Source organism: Desmodus rotundus, chromosome 1 (assembly GCF_022682495.2).
Source record: "Desmodus rotundus isolate HL8 chromosome 1, HLdesRot8A.1, whole genome shotgun sequence".
NCBI lineage: Eukaryota > Metazoa > Chordata > Mammalia > Chiroptera > Phyllostomidae > Desmodus > Desmodus rotundus.
In genome coordinates, this window is record NC_071387.1 from 43,144,356 (window position 1) to 43,163,008 (window position 18,653).

The window sequence follows — 18,653 nt, forward strand, 5'->3', positions numbered from 1 at the left end:
GAGACAAAAAGTAATCTTTACTACAACTTAATTAATGGATAAAAATTTAGGTCCTCTGCAACCTGAGTAAACATACTGACCTTTAGGATATCTGCTGTATCTACTTGTTTTCTTTTCATTGCAGCACGTGTTACGAAAGACATCAAACAGGATGGCTATCGACAGACAGGTTAAGGAAACTGATCTCTATCAGCCACGGGAAAAATGGCACTTATTATATATTATGCACAATTTCATACACACTGCACACTATAAAGCTTCATAAGAATTTTCAGTTTATATAATATCTTAGAAGTATGCCTGTTTTTCTGTTTGTGAAAGTTGAAACAAAACAAAAGACAATGTACAGAAAGGATGGCCTAGCAACTACCAGAGCTACACACCAGTGAACAAAACATACCAATTATAATCTAAGCGAAGGCCAGTAACTAGGGAAGGTGAGGAACTTTTAAATACACTGTAACGAATAGCACTCACATAATCAATGACAGCAAATAAACTAATTAGGAGCCCCATAGGTCGACTATTCTTGGAAGTTGGTTATCTTTTAAGAAACTGACATACGATGTGGGAAGCCAAGGAAATCTGCCTTACATGTATTACTCCATCTTTTAAAAAAGAATCTGCCTTTTATTTACTAAAAGATCAAGCTCTTTGTGTGTCAGCACAAAATTTAAAGTTTCTTTTGAGGGGTTCTAGTTCCTGCTCTCCATTTTAAATGGGGGAAAAATAAAAATATTTTGCCTGTGACAGAATATGAAAGAAGTTCTCACCCTTAAAACCAGCAGCATTGGTTTTCCAGTCATTAGCGTTCAAATGTCCCGCACGGGAAGTCCTGACAATAACATGCTGCACGTCTCTCCAGGTCAGAAACGGACTGGGGAAAGACAAGGTAAGAATCATTGTACCAAAAAAAAAAAAAAGATGGGGGCAGCAGAGTCACAAGCAAATTTAAAAAGCGAAAGCAAAATGGCAAAGTACTAAAAACGAGGGGTCAGCAATTTGGGTTTGGGATAAACAAATGCCAAATGCCGCTCCTGTTCTCAACATGGAGAAGGGACATTCGTCGGAGGGAGGCAGAAAATTGAACCTTCAATTTAATAAATAATGTGGTAGTAGTCGGTGTAATTTAGTTTTTAAAAGGGTGAGGATTTCCAGTTTCCTCAAGAAAATGGCTCCCAATTCTGGCCCTTTTCTGCCAATTGTGTGAAAGCGTGCATTATCATTGGAAAATTACAATAAGCTAAAGCCAAAACTGAAGGCCTCCGGAACATTCCTCGTTCAGATGCATAGCCAGGCAATTGATTTGTAATTTAACAAAGAACTTAGCAATGTTTAAAACTCTGCATGTATGTGTGGGATACAGAAAAACTGTCAGCTATAACCAAACCCCCATTTTCAGTTTCTTAATGGAAGAGAAGATGATACAGGGCCCAAAGTGGCCTCCAAGGCACAGACAGCAATGGGAGTACTCTGAATTTGCAGTAAGTAGCTATAATAAATCATTGGCTACCTGTTTCTCATGGCCGTTAGCACTTAAAAGCATAAACAGAAGATCATTTCATTGGAGAACTGCAACGCTAAAATCTAAACACACAGAACACAGATCCAAGTACATGGACATAGACTTTTGTTTTTCCAAAGAATATGGAGATACGGGAAGGCATCTGACTCAGTGCAAGCACGAAATTCTAATCAGGACACCTATTCAATTTAGTCTTGAATGTGAGGTGTGATGAAAATTTTTACTTAACTAGGAACTACAACATTATCATGCAACTCACATGTTATTTTGTTTCTTGTCCACCACCTTCATTTTAAAAGGATATTTGCAAAGGATGGGTCAGAACACTTGGGGGAGGGGAGACAATGATTCACTACCTTCCTTGAGGTCTGATGGGCATGTGGGAGTCCCTGTGCCCCCTTGTGTGCACACGGGTGGACGTGGGCATCTCTCAGGCGGCAGGAGACCCTGGTATTGTAATTGTAGCTAATTTTCTTTTCATTCATTCGTTTATTTACTTAATTAATTTTTCCATTAGCCCTGGACATTCAATATTCCATCTTAGTTTCAGGTATACAGCATAGCGGTTAGACAATTATATAATTCACCAAGCGATTCCCCACAATAATTCAATTGTAGCTAATTTCCAGTGCTTCACTTTATACTCCATTTTCCCCATCACAGTCACCACATACGTGTGTTCGTGGGTGGTCTCCTGACGAGAGGGAGTCCAATGATCAGATTCTGGCCCCTTCATTTTCTACCTATGTGAAACTGACTTCTCGAAGTTTCTCCACTTAGGATGTGGATGCTAATATCTACTGTATTTCATCATACCGACCGAATCAAAGGAATGCTACATACTCAACTCAGTTCCTGGTGCATAGTAAGCCATGAAGAAGTGGATGGTACAGTATTTTGGTAAATTACGAACCACAGCTCCTGCTTAGTGGCTTGCAAATGAAAGAGACAGGAAAAGTACTATAGAGTTCTGATACCTATTGTTTTATGACCTCAGATGAAACATGAAAGCAGAGTTATTACTGTCATTTTCAAAGTTCTCAGAGGGGGCAAGATTGGATCTAAACTATTTCTTAAGGTCACATTAACAAAAGAATTTAATAATAAGGAAATTAAAACCCAACCACATGAAATTTTTAAAATATGAGAATGATGCAAATGTAATCATTTTTGTTTTATTTTAATACAATGCTCATTAGGAACCAATTTAGAGCCTAATAAGGCACAGAACTCTGAAGAAAGGGAGGGAGGGTGTGTGAGGGATCCCAGCAAGCAGGGGAGTTCTGCCTCTAAAACCAATAGCGGGATTTGGCCCTTTGCTGACTAATACGGAATCACATAATAATTCAGTAGACTCTCGCTCCTCAGAGGACAGTTGGGAAATGAGGCTGGGGTAATTCTGAACGTTAGTCTCCGCCTAAGCTGTTCTAGCTCTGCCTGAGATGCGATGCCCATCTCCCCTTCCCCAGTGCAGTTGGTGGATGAGGGGCAAAAGCAACAACAGCAACAAAAACTCAGTCCGGAAAAACATTCCAGCCACTTATGCTAAAGCAGGACCCATAAAAATGTTTTTATTTCATCGCGAACAAATGGCAAGGTACCTAAAAGTACACTAGGATTTGATAAACACGTCTAAATCAACCCAGTGATTTAAAAATGACATTTAACATTCAGTTGAAACTCCCATATTTTAAATCTTACCCTTTAGGGGGGAAAACAACAGAAAGAGAAACAAGTTTCCAATGTTATCCTATGCATCAAGACAGGATTCTGCAGAAGTATGAAGTACAAGGTTTTGACTCTTGGGAACTTTGGCACTAAAAATGTAACAATAGTAACAGAACAGGGAACATTTATTTTGTACCTTAAGCAGTTGTACTCAGGCAGATTCAGGGGGCCTTCTGCATTCAGCTCAGCCTGAAGAAATAAGAGTTACTTGCTCTCGTGCTGAGCTGTAAAAGCTAGTTCTTCTTGGAGTGCTTGTAATTAGAAGGAAGAAATTAGCTCCAGGAAATTGGAACTACACAGGGAACGAAGCAGGCATTCAGATAATTCTACTCTGACATTTGAGAACGTACAACTTCCAAAATGATTTAATTTCAAAAGTTTCCTGAATTTCACCAAAATAAAATGAGGAAGATTACAGAAAGACCAGTGGACTTGGACTCAGTGGTTTTTCCCTACCTGTGGAGGGTAACTAACCAGCTCAGGAAAAGGCAGTGAGAGAATCTGCTGGTACCTGAGAGAGCTTTTATTTATGGAGAAGTCAGGCTTGTGTTTTAGAACCTAGAAGCTGAAAGTCTAACTCACATGGAGAAAAAGAGCCGTTTCTCTCAACCTTGAGCCTGGCGACCCATAACGTCACAAGCAGTTAACGCCACACAACTCTCAGGTTTCTTCTTGGAATTACTGACAATTTCCCTTAAATAACAATATACACTAAAAGGGTAACATTTATAAATGCCTGCAAGATGTGACCTTCCAAGGCAATAAAATATACATGCTTTTCTGGGGAGTCCTGTATATGTAATCTGTTCCTGTTAGGAAGTTTTACATCCTTTAACGACCTTGGAATAATAACCAACATTTAGAAAGCACTTGGCCAGGTACGGCATGTTGTACAAGCATTACTAGCCGTAATCTGAAAAATCGTATGATGTAGGTAAACGTTTATTCCCTTTTCATGGCTGACGAAATTGAGGCTTTGAGCCCGACACAGTAAGTGCACACAGGCAGGAAGAGGGGGTGCTACAATTCAAACCGGCTACACTTGGCTGCGGAGCGCATGTTGTCCCTCGCTGTTTAACGCCATCTCCAGACGGACCCACAAAGGTGAGAGAGACTTACACACAGGGGCTTGTCACCTGGTTCTTTGACAATTGGATCAGGAAGCCCAGTGTGGCATATCATGTTCTCACGGTCACACGATTTTTGTGCCTGCACTGTCCTTCTCAACTCAGTGGGCTAATTTCTGTTTACTGCAGAATTCAGGAGATACCTGAGTCTTAATTTCGCTTTAAGTTCCAAAAGCCTAACATGAGTGCACTCCCTCAAAGGTAAGCAGGGAGGCATCAAACTAGAAAGAAATCATGTTGTCTTTATAATATATTTTATCTGTACACTACATCTTGACATTATTCCATTCTTTCCTACCATTACTGGTATGCACTTGTCACTCTGCCTGACTTGCTCACACTTCGGTGTGGTCTACAGCCCGCCTAGGAAACCCTTCCCCAGTCGGGAACCTCCACAGAACCTCACCCCACACACTTCCAGTTTCCAGCTGTGAAAACACAGGTAATTGCCGACACCGTCGCTACCTAGTGTTTGCATTACATTCTTGTTCTGAGCAGTTCACAGCAGTTCATGGGCCCAACAGTAGGTTTAGAACAAGTAGGACGGATCCCAAGAGAGACATTTTGTCGAGCGCTTCTTGTTGGGCTTCTCAGTATCACTGCTAGCACTTAAATTAAAAAAAAAGATTTACTCCCCAAGAGTTTCCCCAGATAATTCTGCACGTGTTTGAGTTGGAAATACATCTGTGCTTGGTGGTCCTTAAAAACAAGGACCAATTCTGAATCTTGAGTGACTGATTCACCTGCATTTTTTAAAAAGAAAAAAAGAACTCACCTTCCCTTCACCCCGCACCCCCTCCCCCCAAAGTAGATGGATTTATCAACATAAGCATTTAGGGGGCAACTGAGAAAAAGGACAACACAAACACATTTTAGTACAGAAAGAGAATCCATCAACAAGGGCAGTGACAGCAAGTCCTGATAAGGAAAACCGTCCCCTACACCGCAATCTTCTGTAACCACAAGGATGGCTCCAGCTGGTGCAACGATGAGCAGCTAACATGGACCGGACCTTCGGGGAAGCTGCGTGACCGATCAGCAGTCATCCAACTAAACAGTCATCAAAATATCCCAGACAAAACCTGTCTCTTTTTATGTTTCTTAAGACTGTATAAAATAGAAATGGGAACAACTAGCCAGTATTTGTGGAATAAAAGAATTGCTTATGAGCTGGAACAAAGATGAGACAGAAAGTGTTTAAAGCCTGCTGAGATTGGTAAGAAACATTATTTTGGCTGTAGCCAGTGCCTGCCAGTGATGATTCAGGAATAAAGTAAGTATTGACCATACAACAGAGGAAACCAATCTTCTGTCCGTTTAACGGAGACCCTGAACACGCTGTCAGTCCCACTGAGAGCCCGAGTACGTATCGCTAATGGGAGCATATATTTTGTTCTGTGCTCTACATTAATTCAAAAGTTCCAGGAGACTTATATTGCTATCATCTGGACACCTAGTTAGAACTCGTCCACACGCGGACCAAAGTGGAAATGAAAAAAGGGAAGAGAAAATTGGTTTGTGACCGCCCACGTCAAATTTTTATTACATTCTCTTATGAAACCACTCACCAATTCCCTGAATTTAGTATAAACCAAAGGTATAGAAATTTGGTCTCTAAACCCACTTAAGAGAAGACAGCCTCTAATTTACAAAGAACATTTCTGCCACTGAAACTCAAGTGCCTTCTTTTCTTCACGAATCCTGACTTAACTGCAGGATTTGCTACTATACCTAAAAGACATCAGCCTTACAAACAAACGATACTTTGTTTGCAAGCTCAATAATGATTTCCTTGAAGTACTTTCCTATGTAAACTCTTGTGGAATAAAATTTGGTGAATGGCAGACAGAGGTACACTAACTTGAGATCACATGCCCTGAAATCAATTCACAACAATGAAAGTTTCCACCAGCTCTCCTGAACCCTCAATCTCCTCCAACAGCATCGCTCTGAGATACCAAATTCTGGCCACTCTAAAGTCCTCTCTCTCTTTATGTAACCCACAATTTGGAATGTGAACCTGACCCTTATGTCTCCCCCAAGCTTTGCCATCTTTTGAAGTAGACAAAATGTAAGCATATGAGAGCTTCCTCCCTAAGCTTATCCCAGTCAAGCAGCGGGAAAACCCAAGTCCAGGAAAAGCCAGACGATGGTGCTCACTTTCCCTTTGCTGCTGTTTTTGTGTAGGCTGTCCAGCACTTGGCATGAATAAACATGCAATTTCAAGCTAACCGACCTGAGCCTGCAAGAAGACATTGTCACCCCCATTGTTTCTATTTCCAATTTACATTTGTTCTGAAAACAATAATAAATGTATTCTCTAATCACATGAGGATGGTGTAAATTGTGTGTCAGAGATGGGAAGATTTCGGGTAAATCATGACCTACTTACCTATAACCCTGGACAATTACCGAACCTCTCTGGGACTCACTTTTTTAAAACTGAAATGTGGAGGCACATTCTGCAGGGTGGCTGCATGAATTTCAGGTAATGAATATAAAGTGCCAGGTACAAGACAGGCTCTCAAAGAGCACAGTCATTATGATTTATTGAGATGACCGACCCCTCATCCCAGAATCCAGAAGGACCATTTGATGAATGCCCATTTTAATTAGCTTTCTTCTATGCTCCTAAATTTCAGTAGTACGTTTTTTAGCTTCTGTAATAGATGAACAAAATAGCATTTTCAACTCCGTGGTATATTTCTGCTTAGTGAAATAATAATGCTACCAAGATCTGTCAGAAAGATTGGTTTTAGCAAGCCAGTGGCATGGGCAGAAAGCTGACCGAGGAAGAACCCATTTGTACCCATTGTAACAAATCCTCTCTATTTGTGGGCAGATATTCCCTCTTGATGGCTGGCCATTGAGGGGATGCAGAGGGTGGGGAAATGTTCCTTGGTTTGATAGTGGAGTGCTGTATAGCACCAAATACACATTAGAACGAGGATTTTGAGCATACCTAACCACCTCACTGAACCGCTGGGTGGAACTGTTCTTTAAACTTTTCTACACAGTTCAGGGATTTACAGAGTTCTCACCTCAAAACCCAGCAGCTGAATCCCTGCATAGGCAATAAAAATAGTTGGTTGCATCTCTGTTATTACTATTATTCTAAATTACTTTACAGCATTTTTCTTTTTTAAAATTATACAAAGAATTAAAATAATGCTTTTCTACACACTTATCAAAGTGTATTTTTTAATAAGGATTTTCAACATCCTGCCTTAATTTTAAACTTTTTAATGAAAATCACTGAACATCTTGCATTCTAGAATTTTAGGTAAATGCTATTCTATTGTAGAAACTCCTGGCTTATTATGTTAACTCCTAATAGTCTTCCTAATTAGACATCAATAGTAACAAAAAAGTTTTTAAAAATTACACGCTATATGCACACACGCACACGCACGGACAGATTGACTAAGATGAACAGGAACTGACTACAAAAATTTTGGAGATATTTCAAATAACCCTATGGCTGATGTGACTGGAATAAGGAAATAATTTTTAACTGTGCCATACTTTACATTAAGAAAACAAGGCCAGATTAGCACTTAAAGGAAATAAGGGGTGGGGGTAGAATTAACAATGCCCCCACCCCCCAAAATATCCCCCTCAGCTCTATTTCTCTGTCTCCTGAATTAAAGACCTAAGATATTCATGGGCTAAAAAAGCAGACACATAATTCTCTACTGGACAAGCGCTCTTATATTTTCAAGGCAGCCCACATATTAACTCTGACATCTCCCCTGTCCCTGTTTGTAGGTTCTCAACCCCCGGACACTAGCCAGGAAATAGGGAGCAAATTCCAGCTTTCTTTTTCATTGTCTCTCCTACTCTATTTGTTGGGATGCCAAAGTCATGTTTTCCCTGACACCCTGATAATGATGAGCCTTGCAAAAGAGACAGAGTTCTGACGAATACATCATACGTGGGACTCTTGTGGGCACCTTGGAGAAAGCCTCTGCTTTATTGCTTTAGGCATCACCTAATCCTCCTTCATTCTTTCCTTCCTCCTGTTACCTGAACATGGATATGATGGCTGGAGCTGCAGCAGCCAACAGGAAAAGATAAGGAGAATGCCATAGTTGCTGGCATTGATAGCCTTGAGCTTCTGAACCAATACCTTGACTTGTGGATTTCCTGTTGTACCAGCCACACTTTCTCACAACTGAGCACAATTCCTAAAAGATGTATCTTCAAAAGTTCAGAGTATTAGACAGCATTTAGTGATGGCTCACTGTGTACCATGTATACTGTGATAAGTACTCTATGTTCATTATTTCATTTATTTTTCATGTGAAAATCTTGTGAGATGGGTACTATTACTACTCTTATTACCAAAATAAAGACCATCAAAGCACAGACGGTTTGATGATCCCACTCACGGTCACATCACTAGCAGGAGCTGAAACCGGCCGCAGGCAGTCTGACTGCAGAGCTCTAGCTCTGACCAACTCCTCCACCGTCTTGTACTAGAGGGGCCACCAGGGAAGAGTCGGGTTAGCAGTGCTTGTAGGGACTGGCATCAATCCTCCGGCTTTGATGGTAGGGCAGGAAATGCTACCATCCTCACCCAGCACACTCACTTTGGAAGGACTGGGGTTCCGCCCACCACCCCCACCCCTTCAATGGCAGATGTGAATAGATCTGTGCTTGGATGTTAAGCAGAGCAGGGCCAGAACCACACTGTTTATGAAGCCAGACTTTCTCACTGAGAATGAATAACTAAAAAAATTAAAAAGCAAGATGGAGGCCTAGGTAGATACACTTTCCCTTCTCACACAACCAAAAGATGGACAACAAATTTAAAAATAAAAAATAACCAGAACTGCCAGAAAATCAAACTGTATGGAAGTCTGACAACCAAGGAGTTAAAGAAGAAACATTCATCCAGACCAGCAGAAGGGGTGGAGACAGGCAGCCAGGGGGAGAGGATGTGTGGCAAGGTGGTAGCTCGTGCACCACACAGTCCCAGTTACGTGCAGATAGCTGGGAAAAACAACAGGGGAGCCAGAGAGATCCACAGAGCCCAGGGTTCCAGTGCAAGGAAATAAAGCCTCAAAACCTCTGGCAGTAAAAACCTATGGGGGTTGTGGCAGCAGGAGAAACTCCCAGCCCCACAGGAGAGTTCATTGGAGAGACCCGCGGGGTCCTAGAACATACATAACCCATCCACCCAGGAATCAGCCCAGAAGGGCCCAATTTGCTTATAGGTAGTGGGGGAGCAGGGTGAGAGCTGAGTAAGCGTCACTGTTCCCTCTCTGTCCCCTCCCCCACATACAGCACCACAATGCAGTGACATGGGTTTCCCCACTCTGGCGAATACCTAAGGCTCTGCCCCCTTACTATGTAACAGGTGCACTGAAACAAAAAAAAAGATACGGCCTGAATGAGAGAACAGATCAAAGCTCCAAAAACAGAACTATGCGATGAAGAGATAGACAACTTATCAGGTACAGAGTTCAAAACACTGGTAATAGGGATGCTAACAGAAATGGTTGAGTATGGTTGCAAAATGGAGGAAAAAGTGAAGGCTTTGAAAAATGAAATGAAGACAAATGTACAGGGAACCAACAGTGAAGAGAAGGAAACTGGGACTCAAATTAACTATTTGGAGTAGAAGGAAGAAATAGTCAACCAAACAGGAAGATGAAACAAGAATTCAAAAAAAGGAGGAGAAGCTTAGGAACCTATGGGACAAACGTTCCAACATCTGAACCATAGGGGTGCCAGAAGGAGAAGAGGAAGAGCAAGAAATTGAAAACTTATTTGAAAAAATAGTGAAGGAGAACTTCTCCAATCTGGAAGTCTGGAAGGAAATAGACTTCCAGGAAGTCCAGGAAGCTCAGAGAGTCCCAAAGAAGTTGGATCCAAAGAAGCACACACCAAGGCACATCATAATTAAGTTACCCAAGATTAAAGAGGAGAGAATCTTAAAAGCAGCAAAAGAAAAGGAGAGAGTTACCTACAAAGGAGTTCCCATAACACTACCAGCTGATTTCTCAAAAGAAACCTTAAGGGGCTGGAAAGAAGTATTCAAAGTCATGAAAGGCAAGGACCTACATCCAAAATCACTCTATCCAGCAAAGCTATCATTTAGAATGGAAGGGCAGATAAAGTGCTTCCCAGATAAGGTCAAGATAAAGGAGTTCATCATCACCAAGCCCTTATTATATGAAATGTTAAAGGGACTTATGTAAGAAAAGGATTATCACAAATATGAAACAGTAAAATGATAACAAACTTACAACTAGGAACAAATGAACCTAGAAAAACAAAAACAAACCAAGGAAGCAACTAGAACAGGAACAGAACCACAGAAATGGAGATCACATGGAGGGTTATCAGCAGGGGAGCGGGAGGGGGCAGAATGGGGAAAAGGTACAGAGAATAAGAAGCATAAAGGATAGGCAGAAAATAGACAGGGGGAGGGTAAGAATGATGTAGGAAATGGAGAAGCCGAAGAACTTATGATACATGGACATGAACTAAGTGGGGGGGGGGGGGAGTGGGTGGGAGGGAGGGTGCAGGGCAGAGGGGAAAAAGGGGGTAAAAATGGGACAACTATAATAGTATAATCAATAAAATATATTAAAAAATAAAAAAGCAAAGAATGGAAACAAAGGGAGAAAGGGAAGAAGGGGAAAACAAAAGGAGAGTACAAGGGTCAGGAGGAAAAAAGAGGAGAAAGAAAAAGAGAAGAAAGCAGAGAAGAAAAACAACAATAATGGGGAGCCTCTGGAAAAGAGAATGCATAAAAAAGTAGTAAGTTAATAGATAAAGCAAGTTGAGATGTCAAAATAGAAAGTGAGAGAAAGGAGGGCTACAAGAACTGTAGGGTGGTATTAGGAAAAACAATGTTTGCATTGGAGGGAGTAAGCTGGCATGGACGTTGTGGGACTGATATTGTACAATATTGAGCCAATGGTGTGGAAGATGTGAGAACTTCCTGCATATTTTTGTAGGAAAATAATTAAGAGATGACAAGGAAAGATAAGACGATAGATCTGGAGGACAAAAAACTGCAACCCACTTTAGGACACTAGGTTTGTCTTTCTCCAAGGACTCCCATTTACTGAGTCTCTCCTATTTACTCATGGGGAGCTCTACTGGGTGCCTTACGTAGTGCATTCACTTAATGGAAAAAAATCCCACGAGGTACATGACATTATTATTCCCTTTTTACAGATGTAGAAACTAAAGCTTAGAAAGGTTAAATGTCCTTCCCAAAGTCCTAACAGTGAGAACCAGAACAGGGCTTTGAAGCTAAGTCTGTCTGATCCAGGGCCCAAGCTCCGAGGTGTCATGGTGGACTTCGTTAATAATCAAAATCACATTTGACTCAAAATGTCTGAGGTAGGCTGAAAGGACTCAATATGTTTCAGGAAGTATTAAAAGTTCCATCCCCTAGACTCATCCTTAAATACATATATTTTCATTACAAAGAAAAAATATCCTAAAAGCTGCATTTTAGGGTTAAAAAAAACAAAATAGGATTTCTGTCTTAAGACATTCTTTGCAAAGCTAATTTTAGCAGACAATGAAAGAACAGAAACGAACCCAAGAATTTTTTACTAAGTTCCTTGTCCTTTGTGAATAAATGCAGAAGACCCAGATCTGCAGGCCTGAGAAAGTATACTAATCCATCTCTCCACAATCACACACTCTGAAAAACAAAACGAAGCAAATAGTTTAAAGATCTATTTCAGTAGGTGAATAAATAAGTCGAATTTAAAAACCCTAGAATGTGTAGTTGTTCTGAAAAACCTCCTGATGGCTCTAAAATAGATTAAGAATAGAGTTAAGATTTAATAAATGCTCTGGCACAATTCTTCAGAAAATAAAAGAAAAATAATGATGAGAAATAAATTAACTAAAATAGTTGTATAAGTCCTGATTATAGTGTTAAAGACAGAGAAGTAAGTATAAATAGGGACAGAAAGTAAATGTAAGCCAAGCTTATATAGCAAGTTGTCAATGTGGATAACTCCCTTTTTAGAATATATATTTATTTTTAAATATCAGCTTTATTTTTTAAAATGCACATTTTAAAGTTATCAAAATTACTTAAAAATAAACGTTTTACCTAAAGACAAGACCTATTCAAACTAAAAATATAAGTGTACATACACGTTCCCACAACACAACAGAAACGCGTGAACGGCACAGTTGGTTGCAAACATACCATCTGAGACACAAAACACTGTAAAGGCAAAGAGGTACAATTTGGCTGAAAGATAAGAACGCTATCTAAAATAAACATCTAACTGCAGGACATTTGTGCATCAAAATGTGGAGGTCAAAGACTGGTAGAACCACACTAGCATTTAGATAGTTTAATCCATTTATTTCAGGAGAAAAAAATACAGATTGTTTACATAATAGATATAATTTAATAATATTACACGCCCTACAAGGAGTAGTTTTTTAAAACAGAATTCATGCGTCAACACAAGAGTTTTGAAAGAAAAGTTGAAGATGCAGTGGTCCAAAAGGAAATCTCATCAATTGCCCCCAGGAATAACAACACCTCACAAACCACCAGTGGGGCTGATGATCTCACCTTCTAATCTGACCACAATGAAGTAGACAAATAAAAGTCAATAATAAATCTCAATAAAGTTTGTTAAACACTTAAAAGGACTATTCTCAATTGTTATTGTATCAAAAGGAAGCCAAAACATCATCAGAAAATAATCACAGACACAAGTGTGTTCAGAGGTAAAGGCACATCTTTTAAACACTGTATTAGTGTAAAAGGAAAAATAAGCAAACCATGATTCAATGAACGACATTCATAAAAGAACAAAGAGTTATCTTAAAGAACACAGGAAAGATATTAGTGAGACTTTTTTTGGACAAAATCTCATTAAGAACAAATGGAAAAAACAGTATTACTCATCAACAAATACAAGAACTGACCTTTTGAAAAATAAAAATACCTAATGAAGTAAACAAAAAGAAGAATATCAATGACATAAATTCTAAATATTAAAGCAGTCATAAAAACCAATAAAAGGAATTTATACTATTAGGAAATCTAAACCTAAACTGTATCTATATAACTATTTGATTGTTGCCAGATGGGAAGGTGTTTTGGGGGACTGGGTGAAGAGGTGGGGGGAGTAAGAAGTACAAATTGGTAATCACGGAATAGCCAATGGGATATAAAGTACAGTATAGGAAGTGGAGTAGCCGAAGAACTTACACAGATGACACATGGACATGAACAAAGCTGTGGGGATTGCCTGTGGGAGTGGGGGGTGCTCGGTGGAGGGGGGCAAAGGTGCAAAAATTGGGACAACTGTAATAGCATAATCAGTGAAATATAATGAAAAAACAACTGCATTAAATATAATTATATTATACTTATATATAAAACTATACATAATAATTGGCCAATAAATTTGAAAATCTTATGAAATGAACATGGTTCCGGAGACTATAAATGAAAAAATTAAAATTAAAAAAATTCATCACAGAATTACCTCTCAAAAGGCATGAGGGCCACATGATTTCCCTCAAATTTATAAGGAAAGTGACCCCAAGAGTCTCCCGAGAAAAGGTGCAGAGTGAATTTCACATCACCTGATTCCCAAAACTGGCAGACAGGGATCAGTTTCAAGGTCAAACCAATCAGGGTTCAGAGGCTGACTCTTCATTTACTATATGTGCTATGTTATACATGAGAAATAAATGAAATAAACCATAAAGAAAATTTAAAAGATGCTGTTCAGCTGCCGTAAGTACACAATTAATGTTAGCTAGCGCTGTAACAATAATATAGAACAAACACACATATATTATTCAGTAAAGAAACCTAAAAATATTACTCAGGAAGATAAACCCAAAGGCATAAAATGAAGTTTTCTAAAACTAAATCAACAGCATATTGAATAAATTTAATTGAGTATAAACAGAATAAGAAATCTATTATTCTAATAAATCATATCAACAATTTTATTATGAGAAACTATTCATCTCAACAGATACTCAACAGATCTCAACAGAAAATACCCAAAACAGATTCCTAACAAACCTTTATAAAACCAAAAATGCTTCATAGGTTCAACATGGAAAAGCGAGCATCAATAAAAAGTGAAACAAAAGGTTCAAAGAAAATCTTGAGGGACTCAGGACCTACACAGGAAAGTTTACTCTCATTCTTGATACTTAACAGTTCTGAATGGTTGGCTAATATAATAGAAGTGACATTTTATTTTTAATACATTTCATATGTCTAAAGTCATTTAGCCCTAGCAACAATCTGGTGATTCTAGATTGTTACCCCAGATTTCGGATAGAGGAACTGAAGCTCAACAAAATTAGGCAACAAAATTTCCTTTGTTCAAGGCTATCAGGGTAGTAATGGCACAGAGGCAGGACTGAGACTGAAGTCTGCCTGTTCCAAAACACGAACTTACAATGACCAATTTGTACCACCTTCCAATAAGAACATGAAAAACATTCAGATGAACACAGGCAAATATTACTATCGTCAGGTGCCAAATATATTCCAAAAAACAAACAAGACAATGAGTTATAGCACAGTGTGAATTAAAGAGACGAGGGATAAGAAAAACATACAAACATAGCTCTGGTGTAAATATACAATAACCAATTAAAGGCATAATGGAAATAGCAAAACAAGCAGACATTTACTAGTTCAAAAAAATAAATCTAAACCTAAAGGTATAGAACTAAAGATACGCCTAAAACTTTTTAGGCCAGAGATAGATTTTCTTGAAGGAAAACCAACTATTATAAAAAACCCAAGATTCATACAATTGCCCTAAATTGTCCCTGGGCTGGTTTTTAGAATGTGGCAAAATGTTTCTAAATTTTATCTGGAAAAATGAACAGGCAAGAGTGTTTAAAAAAATGTTTAGAAAGTGGAGTGATACTGTAATGTTAAAAGAATAGACAGATTAATAGTACAGAAAACTCTAGAAGAGACCTTCAGAAATGCAACAACTTGAAATGTTTCTGGAGGAAGTTACTTAACAAACAACACTGGGCAAGTGGGACCCCTATAAAAATACAATTTAGATCTTCACACTGAACATGAAAATAAATGTTAGTTGGTTAGACGTTAACGTTGAAAAATGAGAGGAGAAAACCTGAGATGAAAATGTTACTTGGTAATTAAGAGATTTTGAAGACTTTGTAACCTAAGGCTTCTTAACCCCATGAGGTTTATAGATTATAGCAAAATTTGCGCTCATTTTAGGGAGAAAGCATACATAGTTTTCATCAGCATACATAAAATTCTCCGGGAGGTCAAAGGTGGGGGCGGGGACAGTGGGTAGAGGGGATTACAGGAACTACTATAAAGGACACATGGACAAAACCAAGGGGGAGGGTGGAGAGGGGGGAGGGAGGTGGGTTCAGCTGGGGTGGGGTGGAGGGACGGGGAGAAAAGGCATACAACTGTAATTGAATAACAATAAAAAAAAATTTAAAAAAAAAATTCTCCGGGAGGTACCAAAAGATGAGGTATGACTACCTGAAGAATTTATAATGGACAAATATATTTGGCTAAATAATAATTAAAAGTAAAGAAAAAAGTTCTCTATGTCAAAACAGTATGAAGACAGCTTGTAAGCAAATGACAAATAGATAAAATATTTGTAATCTATGGCCAACAGGCAATATAATGAGTATTATATACTGATAAAAACATTAACAATGTAAATAAGTAGCAGGTGATCTTTAGAGGATTCATGCCCTTTTGAGAAGCTTTGAAGCTAACAGTATTATTGGTTATGAGATTGCTTGTCTCAGGATATCCCAGTGTTATTTATCTGCTTCCAAGAAGTTAGTGGCAAACAGAAGTAGTGTGTTGTTCGCAAGCACCGATAGGATGAAAGAGGATCTCGACCTCTGAATTTCAAAGACTAGCACATTCTTTTTAAATTTGTTAGTCAATGGAAGATAGTAACTTTTAATTTGGGCAAATAACGACAGCATCATTTCACACGATTCAGGAAATTTAATAGTAAAATAGAACACGGTTTTCAAACAAGCTGCTTTAACATTTAAAAAAAGAAAACTACAAAATACACTTTCATTTTTAAAATAATCTACATTCTATTACCATTATTATTCTTTGCCTGGCGACCCTTGAACTCTCTCACTCAACAGCTTCTCCATAGACCAGATGGTCTCTGGGCAACCTTCCAATGTTACGGTTTTGCAGACAAACTGAAAACAATTATTTTATATTCCAGGTAAGGTATCACATGTAATTGAGAGTTTTAGCACAATGACAATTACCAAATTGAATACATCTGCTATGGAAAATGAGGCTATTAGATGTCAACTCCAATGGCACCTAAATTCAGAGCTACGCATAAGAATTCAGCATGACTAATATGATCACTCCCATATCATGCTCTCCCCAGGAAGCTCTCTACAATATCCTTTCAAGTCGGCTGTAAAAGTTTCCAATAGCGAAATAACAGGCAGACTGTTCGGAAAGCCTATCTTAAATTTCACTCAATTCTCCTTCCTCCTCCCAGCATTCCTTGGTTGTGTACCGAGTTTTTCAGATTAAACTAGAGTACCTACTAAAGATAGAAAAATAAGGTTTTCATTGGATTCTTTTTGACAGGATGAACAGTTTTCATCTTTGAGGTGATATCTATCCAGTTTTCAATCATATACAAGCATGCTCCTAAATTTGTTGTAGGAATAAAAAAAATTATGGCTCATTCAGGCTTTCCTCCTTTTCATTTGGCCTTTTATTATACCTAAGGCTCGTCCATGATTGCAGGAATTTACCGGGCGAAAAGAGATGAAACTCGGTTAATGTTGTGACCAAATAATAACTCGGTAAAAACCCAGAAAAATCACATGTAAGTTGGATCATATATATATATATGAATCCAGTTTCAGCCAAAATGTTGTTATTTTATTAATGATAGCCTTACACTTCTCCTACCTGTCATTTCCTACCTTTCCGACCCTCACCCCACCACCACTTTCTATCACAATTATCACCCTCTTTTATTTTTTTCTTTCATCGCACCCCCCTTCAGGTGTAATATCACTCATCTGTGCCTGCCTTAACTGGGACATATGCTCTGTTGGAGGCAGGTTCAAAGCACACATACATTTATGTTCAACCTGCATGACCACTCCTGGCCGCCCTGGCATGGAACACGCATGTTTTGCTCATAGATGCATTCTAATCTAAGCACAGAGCCAGAGACACACTGAATGACACCAGAACTAGGATGCTAAAGACTGCAACTAGGACCGGAAGATGTATTACAATTTCAAGGATGTGAAAAGGTCTATTTCAAAATAAAGAAATGAGAGTAACAAGCATGACTCAATAAGTATTTCTTGAATGAAGCAATCAACATTTAGAGTTAAGACTAACCTTGTTAGTGTATTCCCCACTAATTACAAAGTACAGCTACCTGAATAGCTAGCCATACTTTTGAATACCAAAGGGGCAGTTCCTTCCCTGCGTTTATTTACTCGTTCATCAGGTAAATATTTGATTGCCTACTTTGTGCCATTGTTCTTGGCGCTGCATACCCACTCTCGACAGCGTGAAGTCTAAGGCAGTTTCTAGCTGTGACCTGCGGGCTACTTGCAATTAAATCCCCAAATTATGTTGAGGGCTTTGAAATATGCACTTTTCAACAAGACCCTTTTGTATGACTCATACACAATGAAAATTTGAAAAAGCATCTTTAAAATATAGATCCTTCTTCTGTCAAATCTTCCTAAATCATCCCTGTTCAACAGTTTGTCACCTTTCTCCATCCTCATGGCCCTGGTACTTCATAGCACCTATTTGTAATTAACTACGACTTTCTATAGCTCTTAAGAGAAAGATGATGTAGTGTGATGGTGGCCCCTGATGTCACACTGCCTTAGTTCATCTTCCGGATCTATAATTTACTTACTCCCTGTGCAAATTTGCACGCCTCACCTTCCACATCTGACACACGGTGAAAGTGACTACATTATAGCGCTGATGTGAGGATTAAATGAGGTAACTGACGAAAGCACGCAGCTCAGTGTTTGGCACAGAGAGAGCGTTCAGTGAAAGCGGGCTACTGTTTGGTTTATGTCATCATTTCTACTTTCTACTTTACCACTTTGCACCCTGAAGCACTGTTCCCACACTCGGTTCGAGGGCCAATGGCAAGAAGAATCTTTTTGTCTCATCCATCGGAAGTCACAGCCATGTGCTATGGTCTTTATTGGTTAGAACGACACTACCAGGCTTCACAGGCATATTGTTTTTC

General features: G+C 39.0%; 1 protein-coding gene across 5 annotated transcripts in view; it reads right to left on the reverse strand.

The window, feature by feature from the left end:
* PCSK5 (proprotein convertase subtilisin/kexin type 5) overlaps nucleotides 1–18,653 on the reverse strand; it is a 421,805-nt gene that overhangs the window by 201,645 nt on the left and 201,507 nt on the right. For all 5 annotated transcript variants that reach the window (XM_053923627.2, XM_045191544.2, XM_045191524.2 and 2 more), the window contains exon 10: nucleotides 774–877. In XM_053923627.2, the coding sequence (XP_053779602.1) occupies nucleotides 774–877 (104 nt within the window). The remainder of the gene's footprint in view (nucleotides 1–773; nucleotides 878–18,653) is intronic.